Here is a 13427-nt window from a genome sequence, read left to right as displayed (position 1 = left end):
GGGGGGGACACGACGTGCCTTGCCCTCTGGCTGTGGCTCAGGGGAAACAATAGCGAGTCTGGGATCTCCCTTCCTTCCTGGCTTGAACCTGTGGCAGCACAGTGTGGAGAGCATGGACGGCCCTCGCTTTCCTCGCTGTAAAACTGCTGAGTGTATCTGTGCCCGGGGTAACTGGGGTGTCATCTAGGACTGAGAAGGTATTCAGTGAATGTTGCTGCTCCTCTTCTCCCCAAAAATAAGACCGAATATGTGCGGCTGAGAGAAAGGGGCCCGCAGGGGGCCCTGAGGCAAGGAGTGCACAGGGGGCAGGCGGGGGTGGGGAATAAAGGCCAGAAGGCCATTCCCAGGTCCCTGCAGGGAGGAAAGGCCTCTGGGAAATGGTGGGAGGGTCAGGACGGGTGAGGGGGGCGGTGAGCCCCCCCACCTGGGCGGTGCAGCTGCCGGATGCACACTTCCTGGGGGAGAAGGCTGGTCTGAGCCGACAGGGAGGGAAGTGGAACTTTGTGAACCTCCTTTACACCACTGTGGCCCATTTTGCGGCCTGGTTGCCCCCTTTCCCAGGCCCCACGCCAGCCAGCTGCCCCACACTGCTCCCTCCTGGCACTGCGGGCCCCCAGAGCCCCTGTGTGCCGAGCCACAGGCAGGGTGGGTGGCCGGCAGTCTCCCCAGCTCATCAGGCCCGTTTTCGGGCCTGCTCCTTTTGCTCCTTTTTTCAGCTCCATCCCAGGGCCGAGGCCAGTGGGGTCCTCAGGACTGGGCAATGGGGCTCTGAGAGCAAGGTCAGGCCCTCTGCATGGCCTTTGAGTATTAGGGGAGGCTTCGCCCTGTGGCACTCCTCAGAGCAGAGGGGTTGCTGATGAGGGAAGGGAACAGGCCAGCCTCAAATCAGACCTGATTCGTGCCCAAAATGAAGGCCTCCGCGTCCCGTCCGTTCCCACAGAAAGAAAACTAAACTGCTCTCCCGGCTGCTCAGAAAGAAGAACAGGTACCAGCACCGAGTGCTGCCTTGTGGGGGTGTCTGAGGCCAGCACCCTGGCCGGCCGGCCCCCGTGCATGCGCCTAGCGCCCTGCTCTGGGAGGTGCCACTAACCCCTAACCTGTCTTCCTGTGTGTGGTGCTGTGGGCAGGGATGCTGGCGGGAGGGGCCGGCAGGGCGGCGGGGCTGCGCTGTGTCCTGTGTGTGTTGTGGGGGGCAGAGGGCTCAGGGGCTGTCAGGTGGGAATGAGGGGGCAGATGGCCTGAGCTCAGCTGAGTGTATTCTTCTCTGTACCACAGCGTGTCCTCCTGGCTGTGGCCCAGACCAGGAGGCTAACGGGGAATGTGGCCAGAAAGGAGGCCTGGCGAGGCTCAGGGGAAGGGCTCTGGTAGCACAGTGCTGGTTTTTAAAAATTGTGTGTGTGTGTGTGTATACTATGTTTCTATATGTGCTTTAAGGAGGCAAATACATTCCCGTGAAACACAAATTCACTAGAGATGAGGAGGGACCACGATGTCCCTCACACGCCTGTCGCCTGTCCCATCATCTAAACGCCCCCCGGGTGATGTGGTCGCTAGCTTCTTTGTAGCCTTCCAGAGCTGCCCTGTCTGACATTCGCCTCAGGAGGCTGGTGAGCATCTGAAATGTGGCCAGTGTGACTGAGCAGCTGAACTTTTAATTTCACTTAATTTAAATATAAATTCAAACAGCTGCCTGTGGCCAGTGGCTAGTCTTCGTCAGCGCCGTTCTAGAGTTTCCTGATGCAAGAACAAATACACGTTTTTATTTCCTGCCCCCTCGCACCCAAGTGGCTGGTTATGCACACTGTTTGCCCTTGTTCTCTATTCTATACTGAACCATATGGCTGGGAGACCTCCCCTCCTCATCCCCAGCAGCCATTCTCCCTGTGGTCTCTGGTTGGCTTCTTTTGTTTTCCCCCAAAGGGTCTGTGGGAGCAAAGGTGTGGAGCTGGTGACTGCGGTGTGGGTGGGGAGTGGGGACCCTAGGAGCGGGGCAGTGGTTGGTGTCTTGGTGTGAGTGGGTGGACAGGCAGGGGGGCCGGACGAGGCATTTGGGGGCTGGCTGAGGAGTGGGGCCCAGCCTGGGCACAGGGGCTGCTGCGTGACGTGACGTGTGGGATGAGACTCATTTGCCTCTAGGATGTTTGGCTTTCTTGTGCTGTGGAGCTGGGCTCCCTGGTGGAGCCTGGCAACGGCCTGTGGGGTGGCTTCCCTGGGGATCGAAGACCTCCAGCTTGGAGTTCCGCCTGGGGCTGTCACTGTCTCCAAGGCAGGCCCTGTGCCCACGCCCCTTCATTCCCCCCCATTCTGATACACGTGCACGTGCATTTCTCACATGTAAGCACGGGGACATCCACTCATGCACACATGGACATCACATTTTCGCAGCAAACCTATGTGGACACACACACCCCCTCCTTTCCACACGTTGATGGACACACGCTCATACACACATGGACACGCATTTTCACACAGGGATTCTGGGGCACACATCCCATCCCATGCACACCTGTGGGTTCGTACATTCCCTCTTGTAAGCGGTGACCTCCCTCCATCGGGCTTCCTCTCTGGTCTTACCTCCACAGTGACAACGCCCCTGCAAAAGGGAACAAGAGCCCTTCGCCTCCGCCAGATGGCTCCCCTGCCGCCACCCCAGAGATCAGAGTCAACCATGAGCCTGAGCCGCCTAGCTCGGCCACAGCCGGGGCCTCCCTCCCCAAGTCCCCATCTCAGGTAGGCACCATGTCCGCTCCCCGCCCTCCTCTTCCTCCTGCATTACCCGTGTGCCCCTGCTTCCCAGTCTTCCGTCCCCAACTCCGGCCTGGGTTCCCCTCAGTGACTCTGCCTTGAGACCTGTGACTATGTCTCTCCCTCTACCCCCTGCAGCACCCTCTCCTTCCCTTTCTCCCTGGCCCTTGGGGCTGTTGACTTCCTCCATCTTCCTTTCCTTTCGGTTCAGGCTCCGGGGCCTTTAGCCCCGGGGGCATCCAGACCTGCAGAGGTGGCTGCTTTCCCTCCTCCTCACCGTCTCCCTTGGCGTGGGCCATGCAGGACCTTTCCAGGGTCAGCAAGGGAAAGGGCGCAGTGAGGGGAGTATGAAGTAGCCAAGGGGACAGGCCCTGAGCTTCTGGAAGCCCCCCGAAGCCCGGCCCGCACCCCCGCCGGCTTCTCCAGGTTTCTGCCACGTCCCCGGGAGCTGGCCTGCGGCTCTGTCTGAGCTGTCCGCCTTCCCCCCAGCCTTCCGCTCCCGGCAGCAGCCCTCTTGGTGGCGGGCTGTCGCCCGTCCCGCAGCTGATTCGGATAACGATGTGAAGAGTGTGACGAGAGTCCACACTTGAATAGCACTTTCTCCGGGCCGACACTGTGCTAGCACTTTCTACACTGTCATACATTAAATCCTCACAACCACTCTGGGAGGCGGATGCCCACCCCAGCTCGACATCTGAGGAAACCCAGGCTTGGGGGGTTTCCTGACCTGCCTGAGGCCCCCCCAGTGGGCAGGCGTGTGGCCGTCCTGCCCGGGCCCACGCCGGGCACTGGCTCCGGCTCTGTGCTGGCCCCCCCAGGTGACAGGCGAGCCAGAGTTCCTCCAGCTGGAGGTGCAGGGAGGGTCCCGGGAGGGCAGAGCCCAGGCTGGGAGGGAAGCTGTTTCTCAGCTACGGCTTCTCTCTGCAGTGTCTCACCCAGCTGGGGGTCAGACCAGACCTCCTCCAGCGGCCCCTGGGCGGCCGGCATGCTCTTCCTTTTTTCTCCTCTTCTTTTCTGTCCTCTCTCTGTCTTTCTCTTTTCAATTCTCCCCCTTCTGTCCCCTCCCCTCATCCTCTGTCTCTCCGCACAGCATTTCTGGGCCTCCTGCCTCAGTCTCCCTCTGGGGGTGGTCCTGTAGTCCTGGTGTCTGTGCCTTGGGCAGCAGTGATTCTTCTTGCTTCATCTTCTTCAGTTGCCTGGGTGCAGCCACGGCCTAGGGTGTGACTAACCGTGGCTTTGTCTCTGTCTGTCTGTCTGCCCCACCCCCACGCTCCGCTGGGCCTCCCTGTGCGGCCCCTCACCCGCCGACCCACAGCTCCGGAAAGGGCCACCAGTCCCTCCGCCTCCCAAACACACCCCGTCCAAGGAGGTCAAGCCAGAGCAGATCCTCAGCCTGTTTGATGACACGTTTGTCCCTGAGATCAGCGTGACCACCCCCTCCCAGGTCAGCCGCGGCCACCGCGGCCCAGCTCTCTCTTGCTCTCTCGGGGTGTGCATGGCCTTCTTCCTTCATCCCACGCCCTGCGCCTCTGCCTCAAGAGCCAGAATCTGGCCCTAGAGGTTGGCCCAGAGCCTCCCCCTTGCTCATTCATCCATCCCTCCATCCATCCTCCCTCATCCATCTCTGAGCATGTACTGTGGCCAGACGCAGGGACACGGGTGGGTGGTTGTCGTGGAGCCGGTCAGCTCAGTAGCGGCCTCGTACCTCCACTGATGCGATGGCCGAAGGGGAGAGCGGGAAGTGGGGGAGGACTCGCGCCAGTCAGGGAAGGCTTCCTGGAGTAGGTGACATTTGCCAGGTGGCTGCAAGCAGACGCATTGCTTTAGCCAGAGATGGCAGCATGTGTATAGGCCAGGAGGGGTGACTTCTGGGAGTTCGGTGTGTCTGCAGAGTGCTGCAGTGGGGCGGTAAGAGGAGGCAGTGGGAACATAGTTGGGAAGACTCTGGAATGTCCGGCCAAGGCATCTAGACTTGAGCTCCCAGAGCTGCTGACTGGCTTTGGTGCTGGGACCGTGCTTGGGTCACAGAGCAGGGCTGCTGCTTGTTAGTGCCCGGAGAAGCTCTGTCATGCCTGCCCACAGATGGACAGAAGGAGGGCTGAGCAGGAAGGTCCCCGTGGTGGCACGGGAGCAGGCTGCACACTGTCAGATCAGCTCACAGAGGCCACACTGTGCTCACCCCTCCAAGCCACGTCTCCAAGCCTTGCAGCCAGGGCCCTTCCCACTAGGGGCCTCACTTGTGGTGCAGGCTGGCTCGTCCCAGGCTGTGGCCGCCCCCTGCTCTGGAGCACTGCCGTAGAGTTGCTCTGCCCAGGGCCTCTGGGCTCTGCCCCCTTAAGGCTCCTTTGCCCGAGCTCAGAGGCCTGGAGGGGAGGGGCAGGGCCAGAGGGTCCAAGTCGGAGGGAGAGGCAGCTGGGACCTGAGGACAGTGGTCTCTGCTAGGAGGGGCCTGGGGCGAGTAGGCCTCAAGCCCCAGCAGGAGGACTCCAAGTTAGAAGTAGGAGCTTTCACCACAGGGTGGCTGGTGGGCAGGTGGGTGACCCCCTGGCTCAGGGCCCTGGGAGGCAGGGGAGCTCCTCTCTGTAGAAGGTGGCCAAGGCTGGTCCAGGGGTGCTCCTGAGCGGTGAGGAAACCCGGTGGCACGGCGTCTGGGGTGGCGTGCTGCTGGAACGCTCTCCAGCTGGAGTATGTCTCCACCCTGGCCGTGCACACGAGGGAGACGGGGACGCAGAGCGCTGGTAAACACTAAGTAGGGAATGGCGCCAGCCACTGGCCTACGCGACCTTGTTGGGTTTCAACTATGCTCCGGGAGGGGTTGTTGCCCCATTTAACAGGTGAGGAACCCACGGGTCTGCCCTGCAGCCAGACTGCCTGCACCGAGCGTGTCGGCCTCTCCGTGCTCGTGCTTGCTGCATGCCTGCCTTGCCACCCCGTCTGCCCACTCCGGGGGGCCAGGTCTCTGCCCTGAGGGTGGGACGTGTCCACTGTGGGTGCTGCTGCCCGGGGCTGGGGTGGGCTGTCCGTGATGCCGTGCTAACAGGGCTGCTCTTCAGGGCTCAGGTGAGTAGCCTGCATCCCTGCCCCGAAGGACAGTTCTGATCCTGCGTGGTGGGGAGGCTGGCCGGCTGGGCGGCAGGGCGGGAGGACGTGGTCTGCCCTTTGGCCGGGTGGCGCTGTCCCCTTGGAGCATGAGAGGGCAGCTGTCAGGGCTTGATGGACTTCTGACAAGGGGCTGGTGGTGGGGCTACTGGCGGAGGGAACTGCTGCTGCCAGCCGGTGGGAGGGCACCTAAAAGCCATGCACTCATGGAGTCTTGAGCACTCCCTCGCTCAGAGAGGGCAGGGTTATGGGGACAGAGCAGTGACCGCCCCCCTCCCCGCCGCAGCCCCGTGCCTGGCTCATTAGACAGGGACCAACCTAAGGAAAGTTAGTGGCTGGGGGTGAGCCTAGGGCAGGGGCTTGGGGGTGGGGACCCATGTCCAGGAAGTGAGACCACTCGGCCTGCGCCCTCTGAGGTCTGTAGCTTGGCCCAGACTGGATGCCTGGTCCTCCGAGCTGTGGGACAGCTGGTGCCTTGTGTTCTCAGAACTGAGAGTCTTGGGTCTCTCCTGCTGGGCCACAGCTCAGCTGTAAAGGCCTTCCTGGGGAGACTGTCTCTCCAGGACCCAAACCTTGGGTCCTTCTTGCTAGAAGACCTCAGGTGGACACAGGTGGGGAGGGTGCTCCTGTCAGCACTGGGCACCATCAAGAGCGAGTAGACGTGGGAAGCTGGGCTGGCCTGGGCTGTTGGGGCTATGGCCCTCCTAGCACCACATGAAGTAGGGCAGGAGGACCCAGGGCCAAGCCAGGGCCCTTTTCTCTCGGGCAAAGTGCTCCCTGGCCCTCAAAGGGAAACCCTGTGTATGAGCTGGAGGTGCCACTGAGCAGGCCCCGCCTCCCCAGAGGACAGTGTGTCCTCTGAGCTGGTGCTGACCCAGCCCATCCTCCTCAAGAGCAGCTCTCCCTCGATCATCCTGCCCAGCTTACCGTGGGTCTGGCTTCTCACAGTGTGAACACAGTCTCCTGGGGCCATGGCTGTTACAAGCATTTTCCTGGGCTGCGCTCAGGCCCGCTGAATGGGAATCTCTGGGCGTGGCTGGGGGTAGCACCTGCAGGTTGAGCACAGGTGCCCCCAGTGTTGGGGAACCCGCACTTAAGATCGGGCTCCTAGGCAGTGTGCTCAGGGCTCAGCCCTGTCCTCACTCTGTGGGGCGGGCTGCTGGATGGGTGTCACCACAGGTGACCTGTCTGTCTGGGGCAGCGAGGGGAGGCCAATGCCTGTCCTAGGGGCCCTCTCAGTTAGAGGGAGCGTGTGTGGTCTTGTCCAGCCCGGGGTGGTGGACTGTACTGCTTCTGGGGAGGGCGGGTGGGGACGCTGGGAGAGCCCGTGGGCGCGGGGTGGCGGGGCAGGGAGGAGGAGCAGGCCCCGGGAGACGGTCTCGGCCTGGGGACGGAGACTGACGGCAGAGCCGGGGGTGGTGCTGGGCTGGTGGCTGTTGCCCGCTGGGTCTGTTGCTGGTGTCTGAGGTGGGTGGCGGGTGCCGTCTTTGTGTGTGAGGAGCTTATGCCAGGCTTGTGCCCGGGCAGTGCCCCTTTGTGTGTGAGGCGGACGTGTCTGTGAGCGTGTGCGCCTGCCGTGGGCACCCTGCGGAATGCTCCTGGCCTGTCACTAACTGCCGTCCTCCTCTGCCACGCTGCCAAGTTTGAGGCCCCGGGGCCTTTCTCGGAGCAGGCCAGTCTGCTGGACCTGGACTTTGACCCCCTCCCGCCTGTGGCGAGCCCTGTGAAGGCGCCCACGCCCTCTGGTCAGGTTGGTCTGAGTCCACCGGCACCTGCGGGCCCATGGGTCTCTGGGGCACCGGGTCATGGGCTCATGTCTGGCCACGTGTGCCCATCTGAGGCAGGCCTTTGGGGTCTAGGGTCAACAGGCTCTCCTCCCACTCACTGCCCTTCCCCTGGCCCCCAGGTCTTGTCACCTCCTCCAGCCCTGAACATGAGGACGGGAAGGGCAGACACAGGTCAGGGGGAAGACCCTCAGAAGGAGGGTCAGCTGAACACTCACTTGGTAACTTATGGCCCCTGTCAGCATCCTGCCCGTCTCCTGGCAGCAGCTCCGTGTCTGGGCACTGCCTGGCCTGGGGTCTCAGCCCCCTGGCAGGCGTCCAGGACTTGGCTCTCTGGAGACCTTGGAGCCTGGCTCCGTGCTGCCCTGTGCCTGCTGGACTCTAAGGACCTGGGGTGGGGGGTCACTGGGGACTGCTTGCCCACCCCCCATCACTAATCTCTGTACTAACTCTGTCCTTCTCCCTCTCTGCTGCGCTTAGTCAATTCCGTGGGACCTCTGGGAGGTAAGCCGTGTTTGCTCTGTGCCCACCCCTGGGGGGAGCTGCTCCTCTGTGTGCGCCCGGCCCACCCTGCCCGGTCCTGCACCTAGCCCGTTGACAGGTGCATGCACGGGCACGCAGGGGCCGGTGCTCGTGTGCACAGGGAGCCGGCCATCACTGCTTGTCTCCAGCGGCCCCACTGCTTCCTGTCTGCGGAGAAACTGCCCCTCAGCCAGACCCCATGGGGAAGGGGCTCCTCAGTTTAGCCAGAGAAGAGGGTCCTCTGTGGTTCGGCTCAGTAGTCAGGGTCTGTGAGTGGTCGCCTGGGATAGATGTGGTGCCCTCATGCTGGGCTGAGGCCCGTGAGGGGGGCCTTGGGGTGGCAGGTCTTTGTCCTTGAGGAGTTGTCTGTCTGTGGGGGCCCTACAGGGCAGCAGCGTCAGGGAGCTGTTGGGACAGGGGAGAGAGGGAGGGTGGCTTGAGACGCAGGAGAAGCAGGGTGAGGCCAGGTGTCCTTATGTGAGCCGTCCTGCTGGGCCGGTGTCATCCTCACTGGGTGGCTCGGGCATGAGGCTCAGGGGGGCATGGGACTTCATCAGCAGCCACGATGCAGCTTCTGCAGGAGCAGGAGCAGCTGGTGTGGGAGTGCTGGTAGCATATTCTCCCAGGAGCTTGAAGGCTCCGGATAGCCTTGCTCTGGAGGAGGCCAGAGTGAGCCTGGTGCGGGCAGCCATCCTGATGAGTGGATTTGGGTGGGTGCTGAGCTGTGTGCAGCTCATTTGCACCTGCTCATCCCCTTGGCAGTGCTAGGAGCAAGGAGGTGGGAGTGGTTTTCCCTTTAGGGGTTCCATGTCTGCCCCCTGTTGGGCCAGGCTGCCTGCCGCAGGTACCCAGTCTCCCTTCTGCCAACACTGGGCTGCTCACGACTCTCTTCTCTTGTCTCGTGCCCTTGCCCAACACCCTCTCCTCCCTGGTCTCCCACCCCTCCCACCCTGTTCTCCCTGGTGGCCCGTCACTAGCCCACAGAGAGTCCAGCTGGCAGCCTGCCTTCCAGGGAGCCCAGCGCTGCCGAGGGCACCTTTGCTGTGGCCTGGCCCAGCCAGACGGCCGAGCCGGGGCCTGCCCAAGTAAGTGTCCACCTGCCAGCCCCCACCTGTCCCCAGTCTCTGGGGGTGTAGCTGTGAGGAAGAGCCTGGAGGAGGGGCACAGGATGGACAAGGCCACTGTGGGCCTGAGGGTGAGGCCAGGGCCATGAGCCAAGAGGCCCCAGGATGGGGCCTGTCACTCCTGCTTGCAGTGATTCAGGCCACATGGGCCCTTCTCCTCCTCGCCAGCCCCAGCCTCCCAGCTCAGGCCTTCCGCAGAGAGAGGGAGGAGTGGTCAGAGCATCCACTGATTTATAGCAGGCACTTCCCAGGATTCTCTCATTTAATTTGCACCCTAACCTAGACATTTCCTCCTTTTACAGATGAGGAAGTGGGGGCTAGGAAGCTTGAGTGATTGATCCCAGAGCTCGGAAGTGGCTGAGTGTGAGTGTTGGCCCAGGTCAGCCTGACGGAGGCTGGGCAGTGTCCACTCTGCCTTGGCCGGGCCCCCACCATGGTGCCCAGCACGGTGCTGCCCCTCCTCGGGGAGCCGGTGTCCGGGGCCAGGCAAGGGCTGCTTGGCCTGCCCTGCGTTGTTTGGGCTGGGACAGGTGCTTGCTGCTGGCTCAGCCACCAGGCCAGTCAGGTGGGAAGAAGCTGAGGCTTGGCCAGGTCTTGGGCATAGAGGGCAGGGCCTGTGAGGGGGGGTCTTGGTGGCATCCAGGGGCCTGTGCGGCCCATCACTTGGCATCTCTGTGCTGCCAGCACCTTCTCCAGCTGCTTCCCATGGCAGGGACCTGGCCTTTCCTCCAGGGGCTCCCTGTACCGCACAGAGGCACTGACGAGCTCTAGACACCACTTGGGGTGCTGCCCTCCATGGCCCCTTTCCTTGTCCTGGTTACAGCGTCTGTCCTGTGTCTGACCCCATGCTGGCATTTATGTTGCAGCCAGCGGAGGCCTCGGAGGTGGCGGGTGGGACCCACCCTGCGGCTGGAGCCCAAGAGCCCGGGGAGACAGCAGCAAGTGAAGCGGCCTCCGTAAGATGACAGGGACCAAGGCCCTGTCTTTTATTTCCTGCTGTCCACCTACCCTCCCGCTCGTGGCTCCCCAGCCCCGTGTCTTGCCTGTGCTCCTTGCTCTGTGCTGGTCCAGGTCACAGTTCCTGTCGAGGAACCCGGAGGCAGACCGGTCTGGCATCAGTCACAGAGACCCTCCCCTTCCCTTGCCCCTGTGGCCCCTGCCCTCCCGCGACCAGCTCCCCACATGTTGACTGTGCTTCCTCCCCTCCCCCCCCCAGAGCTCTCTCCCTGCGGTGGTGGTAGAGACCTTCTCAGCAACTGTGAACGGCACCGTGGAGGGTGGCAGCGGGGGGGGACGCTTGGACCTGCCCCCGGGGTTCATGTTCAAGGTAAGCCCAGGCCAGCTGACCCCACAGCCTCCATCTGACCCGACAGTGCCCTTTTACAGATGAGGACACTGAGCTGGGAGGCTATGTGGGTGTGCCCAAAGTCCCCCTGCCCCCACTACCCCTGCTACCCAGTCGTCGAGGTGGTATCTTGAGCCCTGGTCCTGCGGCTTTTGCATGCTCCCGGTCACCATGTTTCCAGGGCACACTGAAGCCACCACGAGGCCTGGTGCACCGCGCTAGGTTGCAGGTGGGACCAAAGGCCTCGGAGGAAAGGGGTGTTGAGCTCTCGCCCAACCTCTGCAGGTACAGGCCCAGCACGACTACGTGGCCACTGACACGGATGAGCTGCAGCTGAAGGCTGGTGACGTGGTGCTGGTGATCCCCTTCCAGAACCCGGAGGAGCAGGTGAGGGCCCCGGCCGGCTGGGGCGGGAGTGGCCAGCAGGGGGCAGCAGAGACCGACCAGCTGCAGACCCACAGGCCCAGCAAGTGGCGGCTCACCCCTCCTCCTCCTCTTTCCTTTTCTCTTCTCCCCTTACTCATTTTCCCCTCCCTTCGCCTCTCCCCCATCTCTCTCCCTTCCCTTTGGCCCCTTCTCCCATGCTGTCACATTTCCCTGGGTCTCTCTGCCTTCCCCCGCTCGTCTCCGTGGACCCTCTGTCCGTCTCTTCGGACTGTCAGCTTTCCTTCTTCTTGCTTCCTCCTTCCTTGGCTCTGCCTTTCTCTCAGTTTTTTGCATCTAGGTGTCTTTCTCCCCTCCTCCTCCCCTACCCCTCAAGGCCTCCTTCCCTTCCTAGGACAGGATCCCTGAGCCACCTCTCACTGAGCCCTCTTGCCCGGCAGTGAGCTGGTGAGGTGCCCGCTCGGCATCCCCACGTTGGGCTGCCTCCTCCAGGCTGGCCTTGCCCCCTGCCCACAGGGGCAGTGTGTGGTTTCCTGCAGGACTCCTGAACAGCCCCAGCTGTGTCCCCAACTGTTTCCCAGGCCAGATACCTCCCAGACCCTCCCTCTGCTGTGGCTTCTCCTTGTTAGTCAATCTCAGAGTGAGCTCCTGGTGGAGACTGGGGCTGGCACAGAGCAGGGACTCCCTCCTAAATTCGGACAGGCTGCTTGCTTCGGGTCGCTGTGGCTTCTCAGCAGGAGCCTCACTGTGGGTGCTCAGTGAGCTGGGACTTGAGGGCAGCAGGTACTGACTGAGGCCACAAGGGCTGGGAGGTTTGAGTAACAAGGATTTCCTGGGCCCAGTGCTAAATCTGCCAATTCCCCTCAACCCCCGGGGTCTCCACTCATGTCCTCCCTGGGCCAGCCCTGGACTGGGTGGGATTTTAAGAAGCAGAATCCTGGCTCCCGGCCCACAGTGGGGGTCATGTAGGTGGGTGACATGGGTCAGAGAGGACATGCATAGGCTCTGTGACAGGCAATGACATAATGAAGACCTAGGGAGATCCCAGGCTTAGCATGGTCAGTGATGGCCTCCACCCTGGGCAGGGATGGATGGCCCCTACAGGCCCAGGGATCAGGGTCTGGGGCTAGGGAACTTGTCAGGGCTTGGGTAGGTGGTCCTGTGAGGGGTCAATATGAAAGCAAATGTGTGCTCTGTGGGTACCAGACAGTGGGAAACTCCTTGGCCTGGGATTGAGGGCGTTTAGACACATTCAGACCAGTGCAGTGATCAGGCTGCCTTTCTAGAGAGAAGAGGACTCGCCCAAATGCCAGAGTTAAAGCCACCTGCTAAAGGGCAGATGGCTCCTAGCTTGGGTAGGATTGGGTCTAGGGTAGCAGGGAATGCTGCCTGGAGGAGGCATTCTTTCAGGTGGGTATGATAGGCTGGAAGAAATGATCAGGAAGAAGGAGGGGACATCCTCCCAGCAGATCTCCAGTGAGATCCATGCCCTGCAGGGTTTGAGTGCCCTCTGTCCCCAACCCCGTGTGACCTGGGTGCTCCGTTTCACTCTCAGGATGAAGGCTGGCTCATGGGCGTGAAGGAGAGTGACTGGAACCAGCACAAGGAGCTGGAGAAATGCCGGGGCGTCTTCCCCGAGAACTTCACCGAGCGGGTTCAGTGAGCGGCTGGTGTGGCTCTCTGGGCGTGTGAAGAACACCTTTTCCCGAAAAATGTGTGGTTTTTTTTTTTTTTTTTGATTTTGTTTTTAAACTTTTGAAAAGCAAAGGGAAATTGAGAGGAGAGACCTAAGCCAAGAGGTATTCTCCCAAAGATTAGGTTGTTTTCCAAAGAGCCTGTTTTCGGCAAGTCCAGTGGAATCACCAGTGTTCCTGAAGCTGCTGTGTCCCCTAGTTAGTTCCCGGCTGCCCCCCCAACTGCGCCCGCATGTGTGCCTGGCCGCAGGGCGGGGCCTGGGGGCTGCCGAGCCACCACGCTTGCCTGAAGCTTCGGCCGAGCAGCCTGGGCAAGGGTCCTCTTTTTCCTGGCAGCTGCTGTGGGTGGGGTTGGGTCTCTCCAGAGACCTCAGGGCCCAGACATCAGCCCGGCCTGACCCTGCCCCGCAGACCGTCTGTGTGCTGTTTGAAAATAAATCTTAGTGTTCCAAACAAAATGAAACAAACTGACAAAGACACTCAGAAAACCTATGTCCATTTATTTGTCCTCGCTCCGTTTCTGTCTGCAGTGTGATGACACTGTGATTATCAATGATTTTCTCCCGAGACAGTCCGCTCCCCCAACCCTCTGCCAGGGCAAGTTTTGCTGGTCAAGAGGCTCCATTCTCGCAGTTCCCCCACCAGCTGTGGCGTGCATGCCACCTCCATTTGAGTTCCTCCGGCCCCACTGACAGCTTCAGCCCCTGCCCCCTGGCCTTTTGACTGGTGG

At 61.7% G+C, this 13427-nt stretch overlaps 1 protein-coding gene across 10 annotated transcripts in view; it reads left to right on the top strand.

The window, feature by feature from the left end:
* BIN1 (bridging integrator 1) overlaps positions 1 to 13176 on the top strand; it is a 63677-nt gene extending 50501 nt beyond the window's left edge. For 3 of the 10 annotated variants that reach the window (XM_032412508.1, XM_032412518.1, XM_032412498.1), the window contains 9 exons: positions 2583 to 2730; positions 4061 to 4189; positions 7487 to 7594; positions 8109 to 8132; positions 9128 to 9235; positions 10141 to 10230; positions 10491 to 10601; positions 10905 to 11006; positions 12559 to 13176. In XM_032412508.1, coding sequence (XP_032268399.1) covers positions 2583 to 2730; positions 4061 to 4189; positions 7487 to 7594; positions 8109 to 8132; positions 9128 to 9235; positions 10141 to 10230; positions 10491 to 10601; positions 10905 to 11006; positions 12559 to 12666 — 928 coding nt within the window. In that variant the 3' untranslated portion in view covers positions 12667 to 13176. The remainder of the gene's footprint in view (positions 1 to 2582; positions 2731 to 4060; positions 4190 to 7486; positions 7595 to 8108; positions 8133 to 9127; positions 9236 to 10140; positions 10231 to 10490; positions 10602 to 10904; positions 11007 to 12558) is intronic. The other 7 variants (XM_032412544.1, XM_032412535.1, XM_032412572.1 and 4 more) reach the window with 4 other exon arrangements.
* Positions 13177 to 13427: the final 251 nt, after the last annotated feature.

The sequence above is a fragment of the Phoca vitulina genome, unplaced genomic scaffold (genome assembly GCF_004348235.1).
Source record: "Phoca vitulina isolate PV1807 unplaced genomic scaffold, GSC_HSeal_1.0 scaffold1, whole genome shotgun sequence".
Lineage (NCBI taxonomy): Eukaryota > Metazoa > Chordata > Mammalia > Carnivora > Phocidae > Phoca > Phoca vitulina.
Note: the sequence above shows the minus strand (reverse complement) of the source record. Positions and strands in the feature narration are given on the sequence as shown.